General features: G+C 44.9%; 1 protein-coding gene and 1 pseudogene across 3 annotated transcripts in view; both read right to left on the reverse strand.

Moving 5' to 3' along the window:
* Positions 1–12,883: 12,883 nt before the first annotated feature.
* On the reverse strand, positions 12,884–18,441 carry LOC120594492 (suppressor of IKBKE 1-like; annotated as a pseudogene).
* Positions 18,442–21,507: 3,066 nt separating this feature from the next.
* The window catches only part of POLR1A (RNA polymerase I subunit A), an 85,167-nt gene continuing 80,235 nt past the window's right edge, over positions 21,508–26,439 (reverse strand). Inside the window, exons 30-34 of one of the 3 annotated variants that reach the window (XM_039852353.1) lie at positions 26,313–26,438; positions 25,049–25,249; positions 23,645–23,762; positions 22,949–23,113; positions 21,508–22,572 (exon numbers count right to left, since the gene is read on the reverse strand). In XM_039852353.1, coding sequence (XP_039708287.1) covers positions 22,472–22,572; positions 22,949–23,113; positions 23,645–23,762; positions 25,049–25,249; positions 26,313–26,438 — 711 coding nt within the window. In that variant the 3' untranslated portion in view covers positions 21,508–22,471. Of the gene's footprint in view, positions 22,573–22,948; positions 23,114–23,644; positions 23,763–25,048; positions 25,250–26,129; position 26,439 lie in introns of all 3 variants that reach the window. The other 2 variants (XM_039852352.1, XM_039852354.1) reach the window with 2 other exon arrangements.

The following is a 26,439-nucleotide window of genomic DNA, read 5'->3' on the forward strand; positions in this document are numbered from 1 at the left end:
ACACCACTTAAAGTGTTTATGCTCCCTCACCTGGATGTCACTCATCGTTACTCAGAGGACCTTCTGTGTGACTCCCTGAGCATATGTGTAAGCATCTCTATCCCAGAGGAGCTGAGGGGAGACCCTGCGGCTCCAGGTAGAGTTGTCTCCTCTTCAGGCCTCTCCATTGTCTGGTTCTACCACATGCTGGTGCCAGTTGTTTCCTTCTTCACAGACAAACTTGGGAACCCTGGTTTTCTCATCTGAATGCTTGGGTCAAAGGTTAAGAGGAAGTCTCATGGGTGCATGGAGACTGGGCTGGTCTTAGTTCACTGGACTCGTAAGCGAGCACCAGGGAGTGGTTTCCCCAGGAGGTGCCTTCCTGGCATGACCTGCGCATCTTCAGATGGGGCATCTTGCCTTGGCCTTATGAGTGCCAGGAGACTTTGCTTCTTCTTTTGCCCATGTACAAATCCCAAGTCTTCTGCTGCTTTTGAGATTAAACTTCAGCTGGTTGTAACCATTTTTGGTTACACACACACACACACACACACACACACACACAGCTTTGAATACTGACCACATTACAAAGGCCTTTATGACATAATAACAATAAATACCATGCAGTTAATTTTTCAGCAATTGATTTATGCATGCCTTAAGAAAACGATAGACTTGTAAGTTTCTTTTATCCCTGAAAGAATTCCATAATAATCAGTTAACCTTTAGATTGTGATCACTTAGAATAAGGAAACAAAAATAATTTAAATTGGAATATTTTTAAATGTCTTTTTTTAAAGAAAAACTACTCATCCTGGGAACGATTATAATTTACTAGCAATAAATCATGTCAAACTAATTTAAGTTTCTTTATTTGTAGACTCATCCGGCTGAATAAAGATCAACTATAAATAGAGAATCGAAGGTTAGGTGATGTTTATCAGTTTCCACGGGCATATAGTGAAGCTTCTCATAATAGCTGGGATAGTCATTAGTGCTGAACACAAATATTCCGTTTCTCCATTTCTTGTTCACACAGTAGGGTTGCATTTTCTTGTCCTCTCTGAAGTTAGATGTTATCATATAAAAGGCTTCAGCCAACAAAATATGAGCCAATGTTCCAGTTAATACTTGGAAGAGCACTTGCAGAAAATAAATGAAGCCAAATCTGGACAGCATTATCAGGCCTTCCTAAGGCCAGGTAACATTTAACCTGTGAGGTTAAGTAAGATAATAGACAAGAAAGTGTACTGAGGAAAGTAAGAAGAGTTACATAGACATGAGGGTGACAGAGACTACTATCTGTTCTCCCCTCCTTTCTTGTATTAATAAATTTAGTCCTGAGATTTAGCTGTGCTCATGGCCATCCAACTAGAGACTTTATTTCTCAGTCTTCCTTGTAGTAAGATATGACCATGTGACTAAGTCTGAGCCAATGAGATGTAAAGCAGAAACGATGTGTGCCACTAGTAGACCATGTTATTATTGGTAAACTGTCTGGCCTCCGTGTTCTTTCTGTCTTATGGACTGGAGTGTGGCCATAGTGCTGGTGAGTGAGCAGTTTTGACAATGTAAACGAAGAAACCCTGAGGGATGGTGGAGCCACAGGAGGAGGAACTTGACCCCTCCAACAATGTCTTTAAACCAGATGGCTTATCTTGTACTACCTACCTACTTCTTAGTAGTTTCGTGGGAGAGACATGAACTTCCATTCATTTAAGCCATTGTGTTCACTGTATTTCAAGGTATCTTTGTTACTGCAACCTCACTTGCATCTTTACTAATATGAGGGGTTATTAACTTTAGTCTTAAGAATATTCTTCAGCTTCTTGCTTCTGAAGATTAATGTGGAAGAAACTTGTGGTCGACTCTATTGGCATACTTTGTTTCCATTCCTTCAGTCAGCCTCTCAGTCAATCCATCAATGTTTATTGAGAGACTCTCAAGTGTCAGGTGCTATACACAGGGCTGGAGATATAACAGTGAACAAAACAGATGTGGGAGCCACTCTCATGGAGCTTCCCATCTAGTGGGGAGACTAACATTAAAGAAATACCACAAATAAATATATAACCATACATTGTGATATGTGAAAGTGTGGTGAGTCTTACAAGGATATAGTGTGTGTGCGTGGCGGGGGGGCGGGGCGGGGGGGTCTTCATTTAGTTTGGAAAACTCTGGAAGGCCTTCCCCGTAAGAGAAACTTTTATGCTAAGACCTGAAAAATGTGTGGGAATTAACGAAGTGAAGAGATGAAGAGAAGTGTTCCTGCAGCATAGGTCAAGTTCTATAGGGGTTACGGGAACCCCAGTGTTTTTCCTTGGGTCGACCTGCCTGCATACATAAGCAGGAGTTTACAGTATAGAAAGAAAATACAGTTTAATATTGAATTGGCCAATACAAAGACAGGGAGTGTGTGCTCTAAACAAACTGACTTCCTGATGGCATGTAGATTACAGATTCTATGAGGCAAAATCACAAGACACTGTGAGTTAAGAGTTTGGGGTTATTCTGGAAGCTGATTGGTCAGAGGTGAGGTAAGAGTAATAAATCTTTTCTTTAGGTCTTGAGGATAGTTCTGAGGTCTTTTCTAGAGTCCTTCTGTAGAGTCTCATGGGAAAGTAGTCAAGGAGTCATCCCCCCTTAGGGGCCAGGAGTTGAAACATAACGTGGGTCAAGATGTTCTCTTTAACCTGAAACAGGTCTGGAACGTGTGACCATTAGTCAGGTCCAGGCTACTGTCTTCTCCTGCCTTGGGGGTTGCTGATTATCTGGGGGAAAGGCTAGGTCTGTGAGGAGGGTGGGAGAAAGGGGGCGGGGCGCTAGGATTTAAAATTACATTTACTCAAAGTCATAAGGACCCTTAGTTTCAGAGGTAAGAAAGAGGTTGGTACTTCAGGCACAGGAAGGTTAATGTGGCCAAAGGAAGGCAGACATTGAGGACAAAGGCTTGAATCAGGTCAGGAGGGAGAGAGATATAGAGGCCCAATCATGCAGGACCTTGGAGGCCATCTGTGGTAGGCCGGATTCTAAGATAGTCCCCAAGATTTCTGCCCGCTGTATGCACACCCCGTGTAATCCCCTCCCCTTGAGTGTGGGTGGAGTCTGTGAATACTATGGGATGTCACTCTTGTGATGGTTACATTATATGGCAAAGGTAGAGGAATTTTGCTGATATAATTAAGGTCCGTAATAAGTTGATCTTAAGTTGAGCATAATGGAAGCATAGGTGAGCCCTTTAAAAGAGGATGTATAAGCCACTCACAAAAGGATAAATACTGTATGATTCTACTTATATGAAGTACTTAGTGAAGTTAAGTAGAATGGTAGCTGTTAGTGGCTGGGGAAAGGAGGAAGTGGGGAATTATTGTTTAATAGGTACAGAACTTCCATTTGGGATGATGGAAAAGTTCTGTAGATGGATGGTGGTGACGAATGCACAACAATGTGAATATACTTAATGTCAATGAACTATATACTTAAAAATGATTAACTGGCATATGTTATGTGTATTTACTACAGTCTAGATGTCAGAGACAGAAAAAGCAGCAGAAATGTTCTCCTGTTGGCTTTGACAGAGCAAACTGCCATGTTGTGGAGAGAGTCATGTAAGGAACCCGAGGCAGCCTTTAGGAGCTGAAAGTCAGTCCTACAGCAGCAAGGGATAGAATTCTGCTGACAACCAGTGAGCCTGGAAGAGGACTCGAGCCTCAGATGAGCTCATGCAGTCAACACCTTGATTGCAGCCTTGTGGGACCTTGAGCAGTGGACCCAGATTAGTCATGCCTAGATTCTTGACCCACGGAAACTGTAAGATTATACATATGCATTCTTTTAAGTTGCTAAGTTTGTGGTAATTTGTTATGCAGCAGTAGGAAATTAATATAACATGCTATGGGTTTAAGAGCTTATCCTGTATCCAAGGAGAACCTATGGGATACTTTAAGAATGAGAGTATCAAGATCAAATTTATACTTTTTAAAGATCATGTTGGATGCTTTAAGGAGGGTGAGCATGGGAGCAGAAACACTGAATGGAAGGCTACTGAATAGCTGAGGCAAGAGGTGACACAGGTGCTGGGACTCCACCGGTGGGAAAGAATGGAAATAAATTGACCAATTCAAAATATACTTGGGAGGTAAGCGATAGGATGGGAAGGCAGAGAGCAGTGATGGAAGGGTCAGTGATGTCTTCTAGGCTTTAGGCATGAGCAGCTGTGATGAGGAACCCGAGAAGAGAAAATGTGTCCACAGGAAGTGCTTTCCTGGAACCTTTCATGGGAATTCTCTGTGCTAGTTTGGCTGCAAGTAACAGAAAATCCAAATGACTGGGCTTAAATTATAAATATGTTTAATCATATCGCATAACAAAAGCCTGCAAGTACGAATTCCAAGTTTGGTTCAGCGGTTTGCAGAAACAGGAAACTATGAATGACATATTCTTTAATCCGGCGTTGGCTAGGAAAGTTTAATTCAAGTTCAAGGGTACAAGACTCAGTCTACAGTTAGTGAATAATCTTGACAGGATGAAAGTCTATTGACACAGGTGCTTTAGGAAGACAAGCCTTGAGTCAGCCATCATATATATTAGATAACGAAAATGTTAGCAAAGTCTAGCACTGGCAGAAGTCCTTTTTGGCACTCTCCCTCTATCTTGATAACACCACTTGCCTCACCCTGAGCTCTTTTGTGGTCCCACCCTGCCAAACTCAGCAAACAGGCTCCTTCCAACCAGTGCTCTACCCTGGTCTCACTCTATCAAACCCAGAGGGTTTGTGCAGTCCTCACAGGGGACTCTCCTTGAATGTCTGGCATTGACGGCCAAGCAGGCTTGATTTCTGGGCCTCACAGCACTTAAACAACCAGAAAGACAGTTCTTGGCAGACTACCACCTCCAGGACACTGAACAGAAAACCGACTGAAGCATACCATGAAGCTTCCTTCAAGGCTGGGAGAGATTGGAGAGATTGCTATTTTGCCTAAAACATAGACACAAATACAGAGAGTAAAGCAAAAAGAGGAAACAGAGGACTACATTCAAAATTAAAAAAAAAAAAAGATAAAATCCCTGAGAAAAGTTTTAAGGAAATGGAAATAAGTAATTCAGCTGATAAAGAGTTCAAAGTAATGGTAATAAAGATACTCACAAACTCAAAAGAAGAATAAATTAACACAGTGAGAACTTCAACAAAGAGATAGAAAAAATATTTTTAAAGTCCTAAACAGGAGTTACAGAGCCGAAGAGTACAATAATTGTACTGAAAAATACACTAGAGAGGTTTGTCATCAGACTAGATGAAGCAGAAGAAAGAATCAGTGATCTGGAAGACAAAGCAGTGGAAACCACCCAAACAAAGCAGTTAAAAAAAAAAAAAAGACTTGAAAAAATAAAGATAATTTAAGGGACCTATGGGACAATATCAAGCAGAATAACATTCACATTATAGGAGTCTCGAGAGGAGAGGAGAAAAAGGAAGGGATAGAAAATTTATTTGAAGCAATAATGGCAGAAAACTTTTCTAACCTGAGGAAGGAAACATACATCCAGATCCAGGAAATTCAGAGAGTTTCAAACAAGATGAACTCGAAGAGATTCACATCAAAACACCTTACAATTAAAATGTCAATGGTTAAACATAAAGAGAGAACCTTAAAAGCACCAAGAGAAAAATAACTTGTTATATACATAGGAATCCCACTTAAGATCATCAGCAGATTTTTCAGCAGAAAATTTACAGGCCAGAGAGACTGTCATGATATACTCAAAGTGCTGAAATAAAAGTTGCAATCAAGAATATTCCAGTCAGCAATATTATCATACAGAATCAAAGGAGAAATAAAGAGTCTTTTCAGTCAAAAAAAAAAAAAATAAAGAAGATCACCACAACTAGATTGACCTTAAAAGAGATGTTAAAGGGTCTTCTGCAAGCTGAAAAGAAAGGGCATTAATTAGTAACAAGAAAACGTAAGAAAGTAAAACTCTTACCGGCAGGTAAATATGTAGTAAAGGTAGCTGACTAGCCAATTATAATGCTAATATGAAAGTTAAAAGACAGAAGTAGTAAAAATAATTATAAATACAATAATTAAAGGATATCAGAATAAAAAGATAGAAAATGTGACATCAAAAACATAAAATGTAGGAGGAGGGAATAAAAGTGTAGAATTTTAGAATGTGTTCAGTCTTAACTTGCTATCAACCTAAAATAGACCAGTAGAAATATAGGCCAATTACATGAGCCTCATGATAACCAGAAAGCAAAAAACTATGCTAGGTACACAAAAGATAGTAAGAATGGGATCTACACATAACACGAAAGAAAGTTATCAAACCACAAGGAAAGAGAGCAAGAAAAAAGGAACAGAGAATAAATAGAAAAGAGCCAGAAAACAATGAACAAAATGGCAAGAAGTATATACCTGTTTATAATTACTTTAAATGTAAATAGGCTAAATTCTCCAATCAAAAGATATAAAGTGGCTGAATGGATAAAAAAAAAAGAGCTATCTATAGCTCCTTGCCAGAGGCTCATTTTAGATGTCAAGACACACACAGACAGAAAGTGAAGGGATGGAAATAGATGTTTCATGAAAATGGAAACCAAAAGAAAACCAAAGTAACAATAGTTATATCATACAAAATAGGCTTTAAAACAAAGACTGTAATAAAATATAAGAGGAACATTGCATAATGACAAAGGGATCAATCCAACAAGAAGATATAACATTTGTAGATCTATATACACCTGACATAGGAGCACCTAAGTATATAAAGCAAATATTAACAAACTTATAAGGAAAAATTGACAGCAATACAATAATAGTAGGGGACTTTTATACCCTACTTACGCCAATGGATAGATCATCTAGATAGAAAGTCAGTAAGGAAGCATTGGCCTTAAATGATATGTTACACCATATATATATATCAGTGTTTATACCTATATCAAAAGCAGAATACACATTCTTCTCTAGTGCACATAGAACATTCTTCAAGATAGATCAGATGTTAGGCCAGAAAACAAATCTCAGTAAATTTAAGAAGACTGAAATCTTATCAAGCATCTTCTCAAATCACAATGATATAAAATTAGACATCAATCTAAAAAAAAAACCAAAAAACAAAAAAAACTGGAAAAATCACAAATATGTGGTGATTAAACAACATGCCACTGAACAACCAGTGAGTCAATGAGGAAATCAAAGGAAAAATTTAAAAATACCTTGAGACAAATGAAAATGAAAATATAACATTCCATAAATTTTAGAATGCACCAAAAGCATTCCTAAGAGGGAAGTTCATAATGATCTATGCTTATCTCAAAACAAAACAAAACAAGAAAAATCTCAAATGACTTTATTTTTAAAAATCTCAAATTTAACTTTACACCCAAAGGAACTAAAAAAGAAAAACAAACAAAGCCCAAGGTTAGTAAGCGAAAGGAATTTAAAAAGACCAGAGCGGAAATAAAGGAAACAAAGATTAAAAAAAAACAATAGAAAAGATTAATGAAACTAGGAGCTGGTTCTTTGAAAAGATAAATAAAATTGATAAATCTTTAGCTAGACTCACAAAGTAAAAGGAGCGAAGGCTCAAATAAATAAATCAGAATTGAAAGAGAAGTTACAATAGATATCACAGAAATACAAAAGATCATAAGAGACTAATATGAACAATTATACAACAACAAATTGGAAAAACTGGAAGAAATGGATAAATTCCTAGAAATACACAATCTTCCAAGACAGAACCACAAAGGAATAGAAAATCTGAATAGACTGTTTACTAATATAAAGATTAAATCGGTAATAAAAATCTCCCAAAGAACAAAAGCCCAGGACCAGATGCCTTCACTGTTCATTTATACCAAACATTCAAAGAAGATTTAGTACCTATCCTTTGCAAAGTCTTCTAAAAAATTGAAATGGAGGGAACACTTCCACACTCATTTTATGAGGCTAGAATTATTCCGATACCAAAACCAAACAAAGATAAACCCCCAAAATGAAAGTTACAGGCCAGTACTCCTGTTGACCATGGATGCAAAAATCCTCAACAAAATATTAATAAACTGAATTCGACAATACATTTAAAGGATCATACACCGTAATCAAGTGGGATTTCTTTCAGGGATGCAAGGATATCTCAACATCTGCCAATCAATCAATGCGATGCACCACATTAACAAACAAAGGATAAAAATCATATGATTATCTCAATGTATGCAGAAAAAGCATTTGACGAAATGATTTTAAAAAACCCTCAATTAAGTGGATAAGAATACAAAATTAGAACACTAATTTGAAAAGATACATACACCCCTGTGTTCATTGCAGCATTATTTATAATAGCCAAGATATGGAAGCTACCTAAATGTCTATCAATGAATGGATGGATAAAGGGATGTGGTATATATAAAATTAAATGCTACTCAGCCATAAGAAAGAAGGCAATCTTGCCATCTGCAACAACATGGATGGACCTTGAGGGTATAATGCTAAGTGAAATAAGTCAGATGGAGAAAAACAAATATCATATGATCTCACTTATGTGTAGAATCTACAATACAAATGAACAAATGAAAGAAAACAAAGAGAAACTCATAGATACAGAGAACAGATTGGTGGTTACCAGAAGGGAAAGAGGTTTGGAAGTAGGTGAAACAGGTGAAGGAGGTCAACTGTACGGTGATGGATGGTAACCAGACTTACGGTGGGAATCACTTTGTATCGATTTGTAATGTATACCTGAAATTAATATAAGGTTATATACCAATCTTACTTCAATAAAAAAGTTGGCAAATAATTACATACCTATTATCATAATGTTTTGTATAGTTTCATCATTAAATTCAGTTTCTAAGTCTATTTACTTCTTAAGAAGGGCGAAGAGTTTTCCTGAAATAGTGAAAGTTTTCTCTAATAGTTCTAAAGAATTAATGACTTATAGCCTTGAGACCAGAATATGTCTGGTTCAATAACAATTGCTAGGACATTTGTTGTAGAAAATTGAATTTGTTCATGTAAATATGCAAACTATATTCAACATAGACATTTGATCTTATCCACTAGTTCAGGAAATAATTAACTTCTCTTAACTTCATTGATCTCATTCTCATTTATTCAACTTATATACGAGGGCTATGAAGATTTTCTTAAAATGAAGAACACAGTAAAAGACATAGTCCTCCTTGTAAAATGTGAGGCTGATGACAACATATTAACTTAAAATACAACGCAGACTTGAAATTGGTCATGACATGTTCGAACGTGTCAGGGCAAAAGGTCAGCCCTCTGCGGTTCTCTGGTCTTCCCAGGGGCAGCTGCCTCAGCTCCACATAGTCACAGGACTGTGCACAGCAGAGATGGAAGGTCAAGGATGGCCCTCCCTTTTCATATGTTTGAAAAATGTATTTTCTTAGACGTCACTTACTTGTCATTGGACAGGATTGGGCCAGTCAAGAACAAAGGGACGGGGTTGCTATTGGCTTAGATTAATCAGAGGCTGAGCCTGTTGCAGCTTGATCGAAGCTGGGACTCTGTTAGTAAGGGGGCAGAAAATGGATGTGAAAAGATTCCTGGTAGAGCATGAGCCACCCAGGATTTTTCTTGCAGAACTGGGGATTGTCAGAGGTTGGGCATTGAGTGTAGACCTGGTCATGTTTCAGCGTACTTCCAAAGGCACCGGACTCTCAGCAGGGATGCCCTCACCTTCTCTCTGTGACTCCACTCCCAGCAGCTCAAAAGGCCTTCTAGGCTGGACTAGCGGGACCTCTAGGAAGGTCCTGAGGAAGTGGAAAAGCCAGTTAGGGTCCTGGGAAGTGATCACAGACTTTATCCAGCCTTATATTATGGTATTCTGTTATAGAAACTTGAGCCAACTAATACACTGAGTTAACAAAGGACAATGTTTGTTAACCTTGGGGCAAAGGCATGAACGTATTAATAGACATAGCTTGTATCAGAAACATGGAGCAGTATGGTATGTATGTCCAGGATCCATGGTATTTAGAGAGGGGAATGGGCAGAGATGAAACTAGAGAGCAAAGCAGTCACATATGGATGTGTGGGTCACGACAGGGCCTTGGGACTTAACCTAAAGTATTGGCAAACGATCTCTGGATCTGCATTTAGAAAGATCAGTCTGACAGCTATGTGCAGGATTGATGCAGGGGCAGGCAGGTTAGAGAGTGGAAGATTGGTAGGTAGCTGCCCTGTAGATTAGTCCTGGGTTAGATTTGGGCCATGTGAGGAGATGGGCCTGGTGACCAATTGGCTGCGATGAAGAGGAGGAGGTGAGGGACTCCCTAGTTTCTGACTTGAATGATAGATTGTTTAGATGGCCCTCCCTTTGCCAGGAATACAATCTCCTGTAGGGAGGTAGGCTTCTCAGCCTGGGCAGGCCTCAGGTTCCAAGCAGAGCAGAAGTCCCTGAATTTTACTGCAGCCACATTCTATTGGTTAGAAATAAGCTCAGGCCAGCCGAGGGTGTGAATATAGAGAGAGGTGAGTCTTTGGGGCCACTTTGTAGCAATCCGCCACCATGTCCCAGTGACTGGGTGGAAGAAAGAGGAAGGGCAAGGCCCAGCACCAGATGTACCTGCCACCTGTGCCTATTGCCTTTGACGAGCCTTCCCCAAAACCCCATTCAGTGATTTCCTCTGGGCCAGAGAAAGAACTGGGTCACGTGACTGCCCCTAGCTGCAAGATAGTTTAGGAAACTGAATATTTTAACCTAAGCCCATTGCCATCTCCCACAAAATCTGAATTCTCCGTAAAGAAAAAGACAAGAATGGTTTTTGAGCAGGAACATCTTTTGTAGAAGCCTTGAAAGGGTGGGGAGGAAATAATGGCCACTGAGCACCTTTATGGGAGAGAAACCACATTTGGCACCTTACACATCACCTCATGAGATAGTGAAGCATCTGGTCCGGCATGTTGGGGGTGGTACCTGAGAAGGTGCACCTCTAATAAGTGCCCAGGGATTGCCAAGGCTGTGGAAAGAAAACCATACTTTGAGTGGTCCGGAGCTGGGTTACAGTAAGGAAACAAGCACCCCCCAAATCTCAGAGGCTTAAATGATAAAGTGTTGTTTCTTATTGATGCTACATGCCCACTGTGAGTTGCTGGGGCTTGGCTCCCAGGAGCCAGGAGGCCAGAGCAGTGCCAGTGACCCGGCCAGGGGGAAAGAAGCGGTAAAGCACCAACTGGGTCTTACAAGCATTCGAGTTGAATGGCTATGCCTGGCATCAGGCAGGGAGGGGAAGCTGGTATCGGTGAATGAGCCTGCAGGCCAGTACAGGCTTCATAGAAGAGGTGGGATTTAAACTGACTGGGCTTTGGAGGATGAAAAGGAGTTTACACTGTAGAGAAGGGGAGAGAACATTCCAGAAGGAGGGAACACCATAAATAACTACCATTGATTGAGCATCTATGACATGCCAGATGCTTTCAGATGGTTTCCTACTTGGCCTTCACAGAACCCCAAGATATTATTAGTCTATTTTTATAAAACTGGAAACTGAGGGTCTTGCAAAAGGTCACAGGGCCAGAAAGGGGGAGCCCAGGAAATCAAACCCCGTGTCCAGAGCTTTCTCTCCCACAAAAAAGTGGGGTCATGGAGGTCGTGTGCCTGTGGAGGGCGTTTGCAGAATGGTCTGTATGCGCTATTTCCCTGGAAATGGTCCCAACACCCAGAGGATGGTTTTTGTTTGTTTATTTGTTTTTGAATGGAAAGGGGAATCATTAATGGATTGTAGTTTTTATTGTGGTAAAATACATCTATCATAAAACTTACCATTTTAACCATTTCTTTCTAACAAAAAACTCTTGTTAATACTGTGTCTCTCCCATGCAGTACGATGCTTAATGTTATTGGAAAATATTTACAGTTTAGCATTCATAATTTGTTACTTTTGGGTAAACCTAAATTGGTAGTATAACATGAAGTAATTTATAAATTTGAAATGTGAGTAAACTGAGATGGGGGATGAGTTGATGAGTGACCTGTCGTGACCACTCGGCATCTGAATCTCAACATTGCTTGTTGCCTACACAGCACTGTGAATGTTAATAACTCTCATTAGGTAATAAAAGAGAAGTTATACATAATTAAATAGTAGAATGTTAATACCTAAGAACTATGATGTGAATAAACCTATTACACCCTCTTCACACAACATAAACTACCCAAATTGAAGGTTTCCGAGGACAAAACAAAAATTGACCAATATCTAATAAAAAAAAATTAAAGCTCCTTTTAGCATTTGAACTAAGAGCACATGTGTGCATGCACGAACACAAGACAAATTTCTCAATGTTCTTTGAACAACATGATGACTAGGCTACCACTAGAAAAAAAAGTTGAGTTATTTGCAAATATGTTTCCTGGAGACTAGTAGTAGGTTCTTTCAAATTAATAGTAAAGACACAAGGCCAGCTTGTGCCAACTCTGAGCACCAGAGACTTCATAGAAGGTAAATGGCATTACAAATCAGAGAATTTGCCAATCTAGTCCTGTAGAATTGTATTACTTTCTCAAATGGACAATAATCCAGGTTTATGTTACATAGATTTAAAAAGCTAATCTCTTTAAAAAATTTTCTTTTATAATAGCAATATGTGATCTTATATAAAATAAAATTGCTGCCTTAAAATAAAATACTTGAAGTTTTGAAGATGTGAAAAAACAAAAATGAACTGAAAACAGTTTATATAAATTGAGGTCCCAGAAATGAAAATTAAAAATAGTCTCTTAGAGAAAGGAATGTTGAAATTCAGTATGTATTTTCACACACACACGCACGCACACACACGCACACACATGCACACACACACACACACAAGCCCCAAACGGTTTTGTGGACAGCTAATTTTTACTGCCAATTCTAAACTGTCACCCGATCCCTTTAATCAACACTAAATCAAGTCTGACAAGACAGTGAAAGGACAACACTTGAACAGAAAGGTTGTAACTTCCTTCCTTGATAAACAGTCTCCAGCTGCCATCCTGAAGCTGAAGTTATTTGATGGCTTCAGAAGCAGTGACCACTGAGTTTTCCTTCCTGATCTGAAGTGACTCACTGCTGGTGGAAAATAATTCTTGAAGTTCCTTATTTTCAAACTCTAATTGGTTTTGTTTTTCCTGAATCTTAAGTCACCCACCTGAACTGCTTTTCCCATCAATTCTCTCATTTCACAGGTTCTGTCAATCTGACTCTATTTCTGCAGAGTGAGACTGGTGAGCTTTCACGACTAGTTCAGCATCCACTGCTTTTTTAGCAACCACTAATTGTAACATCTGTTTCTGGTACTTGCTCATGATGCCTTCCAAAACATCCTGGTGTTCCTCCAAGGAAACCCATAGCTCTCTGTTTTCTTGCTGCAAGCCTCTACTCTGTGTATTCTCCTGGGACATCAGAATGTGAGATTTGTATCTGGACATGTCCTTTATATCGAATGTATCCTTTTGAAAAAAAATTTCATTTTATTATTAGTTTCAAGTATACAGTACATTGGTTAGACATTTATATAGTTTATAAAACGATCCCCCTAATTGCTCTTTCTCTCCTCTGGCCCTCCACCTAGCTATTACATTAATGCTAACTGCATTCCCCATGCCATGCTCCCCATCCCCTTGACCACCTATCAACTACTAATTTGTACTTCTTTAACCCTTCACTCCATTCTCCCAGTCCCCCAACCCCCTCCCCTCTGGCTGTCCTCAGATTGTCCTCTATATTTGTGAGTCTGTTAGACTTAGAGGTTATTATGCTGAATGAAATAAGTCAGACAGAGAAAGATAAATACCATGTGATTTAACTTATATGCAGAATCTAAGAAACAAAAAGAACAAACTAATCAAAACTATGGATGTATCCTCTTGATACTGGTCTGGAAGCACAGTCCCCACCTCTGGCATAGCGGCCGCCTGCTGGTGTGGCACCACGGACTGATCCACCAGCGACTCCACCACACTGTACTCCCACAGCCTCCCCAGTGACCTTAGCATCTGTCAGGATCTTCTCCCCATTTTAACCACTTTGAAGTGCACAATTCAATAGCATTAAGTACATTCACATTGTTGTGTAACCATCACACCATTCACCTCCAGAACTGTTTCATCTTGCAAAACTCTGTACCCATTAAACACTAACTTCCCATTTCCCCTCCTCCCAACTCCTGGCAACTACCATTCTACTTTCCATCTCTATGAATTTGATTCCTCTAGGAACCTCACGAGTGATTCCTCATAAGTGGAATCACACAGTATTTGTCCTTTTGCGTCCGGCTTATCTCACTTAGTATTATGTCTTCAATGTTCATCCATGTTGTAGCATGTATTGAAACACCATCCCTTTTTATGGCTGAATAATATTCCATTGTATGCACGTACCCATTTTGTTTATTCATTCATCCACTGATGGATATTTGGGTTGTTTCTACCTTTTGGCTCTTGTGACTAACACTGCTATGTACATGGCTGTACGAGTATCTCTTTGAGTCCCTGCTTTGAATTCTTTTGTGTACATGTACTCAGAAGTGAGGCTGCTGGATCCAGAGGAATTTTTAACATAAAGGGCTTCATATGGGCCGAGGTGCTGGTGGGCTTTGTTGGGGTCTGGAGGAAATGCCACACACCAGTGCTGTAGAGGACTGAGAATTTATATTTCTGCAAGTTCTTGGGTGATGCTGATGCTGCTGGTCTTGGGGACCACACTTTGAGAACCTCTGCTCTAGAAAATGGAGGAGAAAAAAATGCTCATTTTGCAGACCACAGACATATGAGTTCCCTCCATCCCTCTTTTTATCTTCCCTTCATCTCTCTGTCCCTTTCTTGTTTTTTTCCTTCCTCCTTTGTCCAACATTTATTATTAGAGCACATCATCTGGGCTGGGCTGACCAGATGGTCACTGGCTGCCAAAGGCCCCAGGCTTGTGGTGTGACCGGATGTGGAAGAGTTCAAGTGAGTCAGCCTGACACTAGACGGGAAATACCATGTTCTATGCAAGGGGCCCGGGCACTGCCCACACCCAGGGTGGCCTTCCTGCTGGAGTCGGGTGGGCCCTAGGCAGCAGGATGCTGGGTGAGAAGTTGGTCTGTGGGAGAGGCACCTCACACAGTGCTGTACCAGCCCACAAGTCAGGCTCCAAGGCGCTTGCCCAGGCTGGGCCTTCGGAAAGAGGGCTGGGGAACAGGCTGAGCAGCACAGTGAGTAGGGGCAGAAGTCCTGTGGGCACTGGGAGCAGCCAGCCCTTGGCCCTTAGATGGCCAAGTTGTTAAATTTCCCCTTTGCTCCTGCGTCCTTGTGTCCCACCTATGACCCATGATGAACCCTGCAGTTCACTTTCCCACAGACTCATTAGCCACTCTCCTGTGGACCTCCCCTCTCCTCCCTAACTGACCTGGGTCTCATTCCTCAGGGCTCCCCTTTCTACTTTCAAAGGAGATCGCTAACCAATCTGATCAATGGAACCTAAGACTTGTCACCCACTGTCGTCAGAACCCGATGAAAATGTCGAGAGACACACTGTGCGGGGGTGCATCTCCAAGAGGGACTCAGGCCCAGGGAAGCCTTCATGGGTCTTTGATCTGACTCCAGGGCATCGTTTCCTCTTTCTCTAGACCTATGTCTTCAATCAATAGGATGCACGCAGTGGGTTCTGAGACTCCTTGGGTAATGCACAGTTGGTCAGGCCCTTGTGACATTTTTTTGAACTCTTTAGAATTTACTTCTACTTATTTGGGCCAGAGGTTGGGGTTCTTAGTTCCTTAAGGTGGTTGCTTGTCATCTATCTGTTCCAGTTTCAGCTCTTGTAAATTGCCAGTTCCTCAACTATGCTCAGATCCTCTGCCCGCCCGCAGTCCCGTCTGTCTCTCCTGAGCCATGCTCGAAGATGCGCTTCTTGGTCTGAGGAGACATTTGGTGCCCTCACATCCACCTGCCATATTCCATGCGGGTAGCCTCTGATGTGAAAACTCCTTCCTCGGGGTTTGTCTCAGCAGAGGGGGTGGCAGTGAGGAGAGTGGGAGCTCAGATTCTGGAGCCAGCAGCCTGGCTTCAACCCTTTGAGCCTCCACTGTTGGCTGTGTCTGTGGGCAAGTTACTGTGAGAGGAGTGTAGCCGCACCCCCTCGCCAGGCCGGGGGTAGGGGACGGGGGGCGGGTGGAGACTGGTGAATTAACATGCCTAAAGAGTGTGGCCAGAGCCCACATTTGGTGAGCCCTAGGTCAGCCTGGGTGTCAGCACTTGTCACCGAGCTAAGCGGAGGCCCCAGGAGCCCAGGGCTCTCTGCCTTCTGCTCCTGACTCCCGGTAACTGCCAGCTCAGACTGGGACCCCTTCAGCACTGTGAGCTCGACTTCACCGGTATGGTTTTCTTGTTTGTTGCTCACAGTGGGGAGTTTGCTTTGTTGATAAATCTTGTACCTCAGAAGACGCTCCAGCAGCCCTGACCAGAGCCCTGGCGTGAGCACGGCCTAGTGTGGTCAGCAGCTAAATCCTTGGCCTGTATTATCTCATTCATTTAATTGGGGGTGGGAGGAGGAATGCATTTAGTGCAAGTGACAAAAGGTTTTCTATATCTATGATAAATAAGTGATTAAAACTTGACAGTAGAGGTCAATAGAAACAAACCAATAGAAAAAAGGGCAAAGGATATAGACACGTCTCAAAAGTGCAAGTTAGAATAACCAGTAAACATATGAAAAGATGCTCAGAATTATTAATAGGAAATTGCAGGTTAAAGTAACAGTGAGATGCCATTGTTTACCTATCAGAGTGGCTGAAATTCGAATGATTCCATTTGCAAAAGAAGCAATGTTAACTCCATATGTGTGTACGTGACAGAGTCTCTCAACTTCAGCACCACTGACATTTGGGGACAGATAATTCCTCACTCAGGAGGCTGTCCTGTGTGCTATAGGGTGTGCAGCATCCCTGGCCCCCCACTCGCTAGATAACAGTAGCGCCCCCATCCAGTTGTGACAACCAAAGATGTCTCCAGACATTGCCAAATGTCCAGGGGGCACAACTGTTCCCAGTAGAGAACTATTTGGTGCATAAACATTTATAGTCATAAATCATTTTATGAACACTTTAATTTTATTCACCATTTTACAGATAAAGAAACTGAGGCACAGAGAGGCCAAGTAATGTCCTTAGGGTCACACCGTCAGTTGAGGTGTCTGACTTCAGAGTTCAGCTTCTTGCCTAAAACAGGGCCACACTCCTCAACCACATTTGTTTGACTGGTTGAACGTGCAGGGAATTTCAGGTTCATGTTTCCAGGTAAGAACGGTGGTTGAGGAAGAAGAGTATTTACCATGGTCCAGCTGAATTCTGTGGTGTCTGAAACTGTCACATGTGAGGCCACAGCCCCAGGACTGGCTTGGCCTCTGAGACCTCAGGCCCTCAGACCTTCTGCAGGCCCTCAGACCTCCTGAGCAAGGCTGACCGCAACTTGCAAGACCTAGAGGCAGCAGCACCTTGGCTCAATCACAGAGCAGCCTCTCCTACATTTAAGGGGGGCAGTGGAGCAGTGGTGGGGGGGAGTTGTGAGAAGGAGTTGTGATGACTGGACACCTAATTCTTTCCATTTCCCTTCCTATCCACCTAGAAAGCCCCACTGCAGTCAGCTGAGCCATGGGCCTACTCAGTGGCAGATGAGAGGCAGAGGTGGGGGGGTGGTGGTGCAGGGTGGCGTGCTTGTTCACATGATGCCCGGTGGATTCCTCAATCTTTGGCCTAGCCACAGTGCGGCTGAATTTCCTGTTGGCTTGTCTATTTGGGGCACTGGACTATGACCTCTATGAGGGCAGACCTCTGTAGCTCCCGTGTCTTTGGGTGCCTATGCGGTGGGCGTCAATTTTGGGTGGGTGCAGGATGGGGGAGGGAGAGGTGATGGTAGGGGGGGGATGGTCAAGGTATTTAGGTTAGAAGATACCTTCCAGGCGCCTGAGCCCAAAACTGTTTCCTAGACTTGCTCAAGGGCAGTCACCTGAGCTGCTCGTGACACTGGGGCCCAGCCAAGATGAATGGAGGTGCTCAGCCCTGCTCCCTGTGACCAGGTTCTGGCCTTTCCCTGGGCCAGTGAAAAAACCAGAGCTCCAAGCAGTTCTGAACTGAATGGAGCCGCCGCTCCCCCGCACCGATTACCACTCTCAGGAGGAGAGAGGTGCTGCTGAAACGTGAGGCACAGTTCCCCTTACATCAGGCAGAACCTTTGAAAGGGAAACTTCTCACTGAGTGGTTTCTAAGAAATACTCGCTAGTCACGTGTCCCCTCCTCCTGCCCCTGCGGGGGCTCTGACAGGAACTTTTAGGTTGAACAAGCAGTCCCCTTAATTGGCTGGGAGGAGCTGAGGGCCTCCTTTCTGGCTGGAAGCACGCCTTTGTTGAACCCACAGGAAGAGTTGATCTGGGTGCCCTTTGAACCCCACTGTCTCCTGGTGGACATCTACCATGGTGCTGAGAGCTTTATCACACACATATACACACTCCTACTTTTCGAGGGCAGAGATCAGATCTTAAGATCTTAGTAGGGAAACCCGGTGTCCGTGACATACACTGACAGGATGAATAGAGGCTGTGACTTGGCACAATTTAGGGCTTACTCTAAGTCGGTGGTTCTCAATCCTGCTGCACATCCCAACTCTCCTGGAGCTCTTCTGAGGCCCAGGTGACACCCGGGCCCATTAAATCAGAATCTCTGTGAGAGATCTGGAATCCGTTTTTCTTAAAGCTCCCAAGGTGGTTCCAATGCACAGGATTGAGAACCTCTGTTCTAATTGAACTTTGGCAAAAAGGGGGACTTCAGGGTGTAGGAATTTTGAAATTTCTGACTGTATCTATTTTGGTGGTTGTGATTAAAGTAAGAGACCTGGGTAAATGAGCAGGAGAGATAAAACTGCACCAAGGCCGGGAGACCTGTGGAGGGTCCAGCAACTCTGTCACTTGAACTGCATGACCAATTATAGGTGATGACTGCCTCACTCACCCTGCAGTCCAGGGCTACGCCACTCAGGAGTCTTCAGAGAAGTCGCTGATGGGACTTGTCACCTAACCAGCCTTTAAGGACCAGTCTTTCCTATTTCAAGAGCATTTCCTAGATGCCTACAACTCCCAATTCAATTGTAAATTCAAAATTTTAAGATTGGCCAGCACAGAGACAATTCTTAGGTGGTTCCTCTCTGTATGTGCAGACCACCTAAGGGCCCCAACATCTGATTAAAACACAATCCAAATCAAATGCACAATGAGATGACACCTCACACCCATTAGGACAGCTACTACATATAATCTCTCTATATTTATAAAAACAGTAAGTATTGGCAAAGGGGTGGAGAAATTAGAACTGTTGGTGGGAAGAGAAAATGGTAGAGACATTGTGGAATTATAGTATGGCAACTCTTTAAAATGTTAATAGAATTGCCATATGATCCAACAATTCCACTTCTGGGTCTAAACCCGAAAGAGTGGAAGCAGGGACTTTAAGAGATATTTGTACAGCCATGTTTATAGCAGTGTTCATAAGAGCTAAAAGCAACCTGTGTCCATCGATGGATGAAATGGATAAACAAAATATGATATACACATATAATGGAACATTATTCAGCCCTAAAAGGAAAATTCTGACATATGCTACATGGATGAGGACATTGTGTTAAGCAAATAAGCCCATCGTAAAAGGACAAATACTGTACGATTCCACTTACATGAGGTACTAGTCTAGCTCAGAGACAGGTAGAATGGTCGTTGCCAGGGGCTGGCAGGAGGGAGGAATGGGGAGTTCGTTACTGCTGAATGGGTAGTTTCAGTCTTGCAAGAGGAAGAGTCCTGTGGTTGAGATGGTGGTAATGGTTACAGAACAATGTAATTGCCTAATGCCACTGAACTACACACTTAAATGTGATTAAGCGGGTAAATCCTGCTATTTTACTAAAACAAAACAAAGCAAAACAAAAACAAACCAAAAAACCCTATAGCCTAGTCTGTGATGGGCACATACGCAGGGGCTGACACTTTACAGGAAGTGGTTTATCAGGATAATGGCCTGAAAGAACTCTCTGAAAGGACCAGTGAGGCCTGGGAGGGACCGACATTTATTTTGTAACATATGTGGGCGTAGGGGACAGTAGAAAGGAAAGTTCAAATTCCAGATTGGGAATGGGAAGAGTTGCTTCATTCATTCTTGTTTCCTGTTTCAGAAAGAAAATGTTTCAGACTCACAGGGGTACTGGTAGGAATGCTGGTAATGTTTTTGATGGGAAACTAGAAAGGGGAGATTAAAAAAAAATTAACTGTTACAAGCCAGTAGGTAGGATGTTGACACACAAAGGGTAAGCTGGGGAGGATGTCCAAGAACAGTGGCTGCTTACAGCACCTCAGGGTTCCAAAAGGACTCACAGCTTCCATGAAGTCTGAGAACCCCACCAGACAGTCACTCTTCAGTCCGCTTTGATTAAAAAATGATCATGCAGCTTGATGCAGCCTTTTCGTGTATTTTGGCGTGGACTTATTAGTCTCTTTCGAAAAATCAAATGTGCCCTCAGAGAAAGAACATTTACAATACTGAGACTATTCCAAAAAAATATGCCATCTTAAACAGCAAGGGAGGCCACCCACGAGGCTCCTAAACAAAAAATCAGTGAAGTGAGTGTGTAATTCAGTTAAGGGGAGTGAGGCAAGATCCCTGGTCCACCAAGGGAAAGCTCCAGAATGTCTGCTTACAAACCAGGAACAAGGTAAAACCTGGGAGAGAAAAGCATATAAACAGGAAACGAGTGGAAGGATAAGGCAGGAAGGGCAGGGGGCCATCGCCTCACTCTCAACACAGGTCAGCGTCTGGCTTCAGTGTGCAGTCACGGCCTGTCTATATTCTCGGTTTGCTCCTTCACCTCTGTGCCCTCATGCCTGGGTGGGGCTGACCTGCGACTTCCGTGCTTATGCCCAGCCCTGGGGCCAGGCAATCATGTGCATTTGTCCACTGAGTTAACTCCCCTTGCGACCCTCTCCCACAATTCTAGTAGGAGTGGAAATCATCAAGTAGTGAATTGGCCCTCTAGCTCCCAGAATGCATAGCTTAACCTGTGTTGCAGGGTTCCACGGTGACCCTACTTCCTGTGCCCTTGGAAGATGTTCATACCCCAGCCCTGGTGAGCCGTTTCTACCAGGTTTTCCCCAGTGTGGGTAGAGGAGGCCCAGACTGGCTTCCATCACGTCTGGAGAGAGCAGAGGGGTCACTCTTTCCAGGCAAGGCCTCCCTTCCTACCCCGTACACACACAGCTCCTTCCCACTGGCTTCCACTCTCCTGGAGTCAGGGCCTGAAGCTGGCTCTGGAAGGGGGATGCTGTAGGGGCAGGCTGGGGTCAGAGTGGGAGGCTGTAGCGCTGAGCTCTCCCTCCAGGTCCTCTGTCAAGAATGGGATGAGGACCCAACATGTGACTGCTGAGAAATCGCAGTCCTGAGCTCCCAAATCACAAATGCAGAAACCGTAAACCAAGGGGGAAAGAAAAAAACAAACCCAAGCTTTCTCCCTCCCAATAGCTAGTTCCAGTGATGTTTATTACTCAGCCTCAGCTGGAATAACATTAGACAAAAATAGAAACAGCCTCTGGTTTTACAAAGCTTTTGTATAAGTCCTCTGACTTTTCTGTTCATGCCAGGGCCCCTTGCTGTGGTGCCAGAGGTCAAGGGAGGCCAGCTGACCCTGAAACAGTAGGACTTGCAGACAAAAACATGGGCCTCAATGCTGGGCTCAGAGCAGAACCAGGAAAAGATGGCCAAGCAGCTTGTTTGCAGTGTAGCCTGGCCAGCGACTCAAGGTTAATGTGTTGGGGTGAGCTGCTGGGGCCCTGGAGAGACGGGGCCCTGGAGAAACAGGCCCCAGACACGGGGCTGATCTGATTTCGGAGGACATGTTGCCTGCCACATGCCAGGAGGACCAGGACTCTGCCCCAGGCACAGAAGCTGGGTGGGCAGAGATCTGTGCCACCCGGTGGCTGGTCCAGGGAGAGCCTTGGGTGGAGAGTCTGGGAAATGTGTCCCCAGGAGTTGCTGCAGCCAGGAGGAGCAGGCCTTGGGGCAGCAGGCTCCTTATCCCTTCTCAAGAGCCCGCAGGAGTCCTGTCTGCAGTGACTGGCTGCTCACACAATGGGCCCCCACCTCCCTACCCTGGGGTGGCCAGGAATCTGGTCTCTGCAGCACAGAGGAAGGCCCTGCACCCTCGGAGGGACTCGGAGGACCTGGCGAAGCTTGTCTGTATCCTGAGATGGGGAGGGGCAAGGACGAGTGACACTACCACTTTCCAGTTGAAGCTGGTCCAGCCCAAAGGCCAGCTGCTTTCTGGAACCCCAAGATCACTGTTGTGATTTGCATTGTCATTTTGAACTGCCCAAGATTCTGGTCTCCTGGTCGTCTCACGTGAAGGCCAGGCCCTCCTCTGGGTCCTCTGAGATATCCTCCAGGCCAGGGAGATGGTGCTGTGGTGACTGCTATCTCAGGGGCTGCTTGAGTTCGAATAGGCCCGTTCCACCCTTGACGACCTTTCCAACCACAAGGCAGGCGGAAGGGGACCTCAGCTCGTCATGGGATCCTGGGAGAGACACAGAGCGCTTGTTAGGTGGCTGAGAGAGAAGCTGGGGGTGATGTAAGGGGGTGTGGGACTCAATACTGAGGCTGGGTGGATAGGGCGCCTTGGAAGCCATGAGGAGCAGTCCACAGTCTTAGAGGCTGATGAGACTACAGGAAACATAACTGCTCCTGCATCTGAGAGAGGAAGGCCCTTTTCCCTTTCCTTCACAATGCAGAGGCGCTTTCCTGTCTGCTGCTCACCCCTCCCCAGCTGCTTCCTATAGTGAGTCGGAGATCTCGCTCACACGGAAGGAGTATGGGACGGTGCCTGAGGAATAAGTCCATTTGCACAGAGCAGAATCAGAAGACAGGCCAAGGATACTTGCTCAGACACTGACCCATCATGGTGGCTTGTTTCAGGAACTGGAAGCTGGTTTCAAACGTCATCTGTTGTAGAGGGGACGAATTTGACCGGATCCCAAAGCGGTTCAGTGGCTTGTAAACACCTTCGAAGCACATATAGTCCGCGACCAGGGAAAGATGGCGGGGATCGACTGCAATGCCTGTCACGTGCAGCAACATCAGGAAGGATTAAGCAGCGACAAGGGGACAGTGGGACAGCATCACCTTCTGACTCAAGTCAGTGCAGGGGCTCAGGTGCCAGACTACGGGGTTCCACTTCCAGCTCCATCACCTATTTACTCAGCTACTTAACCCCTAATCTCGGCTGGGCAGTCCCTCCCTTAGTCCTGCTCCCTATTACTTCACCCTGCACTCTGCATCCATCCAGCAGTACAGGAAACAGATTCCAGACTGGCAGAACAAGAGTAACCAACAGCACTGCTTTCACTTGAGAACTGAAACCCTGAGGAGGATGAGGCCAAGTTATCAGAGGCCGGAGGACGAGAAACAAACGGGGGCTCTCGGTGATGGGACTCACCACACAAGACTGAAAAACAAGCCACCCCTTCTCTCCACGGTCATTCTCAGGGTCTTCCACAGGCTACACACTCACTGTGCCCACACTTCGGCTCCCCTATGGTGCTGGACTGACACACTGGAACCTCCCGATTGCGATCCGCGGTGCCTCTTACCGTACACGGCAAACACGTCCTTGATCTCCTTCTCGATAACCCGCAGCGCAGCCTCGATGCCATAGGTGCTGGCCATCGCGTGGATGTCATTGGAATACAGGCGGCGCAAATCCAGAACCTGGGGAGAGAGGGGGGATCGATTTGGAGGGCCTGGCCTTCTGCTCCTTTCCTCGGGCACGTCCCACCCCGGCCGCGCTCTCTCCCTGTCTGGCAGTCAAGCACAACTGATGACTAAGTGGTCCCCAGGAGGCCCAGGATCACTGAAAGGAAACAGCGTAGGCAGAGCTGCTGAGAGGACGCTGGCCAAGCCCCAAGGTCTGTCTCCTCAGTTTCAGAGCTGAGAGAGAGGATTTGGTACCTGCAGTAGAGTCGACAGAAAGGTATTTTTTGTTTATTTAACAGAAAAACCTGTTTCTAGGCTCGAGGCTTCTCCTTGACGGGTGAGGAAAGTTCTCTAGCAGAGATACATACAAACATCTCTCCAGAGTACATGAGACGGGGACAGGTCAGCCCTGCGGGATAAGCGGAGCCTCGTCAGGGTCCAGTTCGGCTGTCTTGGGGGGGCTCGAGGTGGCTCTGTGTTATGGCAGGTCACCCCCACAGGAGACCTGAGACCCTGGTAGCTTGTCTGACTTTGTTTAAACAAACCCACGCACATGACATGGAGCTTGTCCAGCCAGTGGTTGACTCAGGAGGTATAAGCCTTCTTGCTCTGTCCTCTGAAGAATTTGGTGAAAGGCTCCAGGGCAGAAGGGAACTTTGTGGGGCAGCCATTGTGGGAGGAAGTATGTGAGGTGGGAGAGCTTTGCCGGCTTGGGAGACTAGAGGAGAGTGGGCTGGAGGGTCCGAGTTCCTCGGTATTTTACAGGGAAAGCACTTGTGCACAAGGACTGAGAGAATCTCAGAAAGCTGCGGGGACTCAGTGAAGTGGGAGGAGCCACGAGAGAGCTCAGAGGAAAGGACCGAAGTGCTAGTGGAGCAGGCGGGACAGGAACGCGTGGCCTCTGCCAGTGCTGGGTGCGGGGGCCTGGGCCACCGCTACACCTGGGGCCTCCTTTACCAGATAAAGTGAGCAGCTCCCAGGCCAGCAACTCAGCAAACTATTTCTTACTGTACTTTGGGAAGGTTTTAATTTCAAGGAAAAGCAATTATATTCAAATTAGTTTAGGAAACTCTGGGTTAGATAAAGTTAAGTAGGTTTCTGTACTGCAAGCCTGAATGAGGCTCATGTGCCCTGCAGATCCCCAAGAGGTAAGCCAGGTTTGGGGACACTGGGCTAGAAGTGTCAGCAGCTTGGAAAGGGCCAGGATAAAGTGGCTGGAGCCTCGCCTCTGAGTGGCCTGAAGCTGAGACAGTGTAAGGGTCTGTCTCAAGCCAGCAGACAACCTGGAGAGGGACGCATACCTCAGCATACTTGAAAAGCTCTGGCAGGTTGATTCCTTCTGTGTTTAAGATAAGCTCCTTCTCGTTCTTGTTGGTGGTGGTTTCATTCAGGAGGCACCTCGTGATGCCCTTGGTCGCATAGATGACGGTGCTATGGGCCAAGGACACTACCAGGGAGCTCATATCAAAATTAACCTTCATTAGAGGGAGCTTCACTGTCACCTGGAGGAGGAAAAAGAGCTGAGCCAGGGGAGATGGCCACCCCAGCCCATGGAGGGGACAGAGCCCACGCTGACCAGGCTCCCCGGGGTACTCCTCCAAAGCCCTCTAAGGAAACAACCTTGGCTGGGACAGGTGGCCCTGCTGGAGCGAGCTGGGGCGGTGGGTCTGCACACGCGAACACCCGGCAGCCTAACCAACCACACACAGCAGCCATCTACAGTCACCCAGACTGAGGTGAGAACAGTGGGCGACATTTTCACAGACATTGATGAGAACAGTGAAAATCATGTTGCTCACGTCACCCTTGATACACTCTTAATGATCACAAAGCATAAGACACAGTTTTGCATGTGTAACCCTGGTCAATGACTCTTATCTACAGTGCCATCTGGAAACCACTGAACTGGATCAAAGGAAAGGACTAAAAAGCCACTATGTGTTTCTGTCTAGGCATCCAAATCACCCAGCTTGTGAGGGAACGATGCCATCCCGAAGTTGGGGACCAGGGGCCACGCGCATAAGGAACAAAGTACTCCTGCTTGCCTCTATGACGACTATAATATATGTTGACAATTTGTTGTACTGAGTGAGGACTGAATGGGGTGACGTATTTGAAAGTGCTGATCAGCCCTCGCACACACGGTTTTTGAAAAATCAGAAAAGGAGTCCACTAGGGGTTTGAAAGTCTAATGTGTGAGGCCGTGATTTGGGGCAGAGGGTCCACGGCTGTCACCAGATTCTGAATTTAAGGGAACAGAGATCAAAAAGAGAGCAACCAATTTTCACAGACCCCAACTGGCCACGCCAGCTGTGCAGAGAGGCGCCGAGCAGCAGGCCCCTCCTGCGGCCCTGGGCCTACCGCGGCGCTGCCAGCGCTGACCTGGCACCACAGGCTCTCCTCGGAGTCATACTGGTAGTCCTCTATGAACGGGTGGGATTCACGCACGGCCTGCACCCGGTGTTCCACGGCCTCAGCTCCCTGGGGCTCTGGGTTGCAGGTGGGTTTCCGGTGCTGTCTCGGGGCTGGAGCAGGGGGCGAGTTCTCCTCGGGGCTTGAGCCCACTTCTTCGTCCTGCTCCTGGGCCCTGTGGGCGCCCTCCCCACAAACGTTTCCTTCCTCCTGCACATCCTCCTCGTCGTCATTCTCCTCTCCCTCCTTCTCTCCCTCTTCCTCGCTCTCATAATCAACC

The sequence above is a fragment of the Pteropus medius genome, unplaced genomic scaffold (assembly GCF_902729225.1).
Source record: "Pteropus medius unplaced genomic scaffold, Ma_sr-lr_union100, whole genome shotgun sequence".
NCBI lineage: Eukaryota > Metazoa > Chordata > Mammalia > Chiroptera > Pteropodidae > Pteropus > Pteropus medius.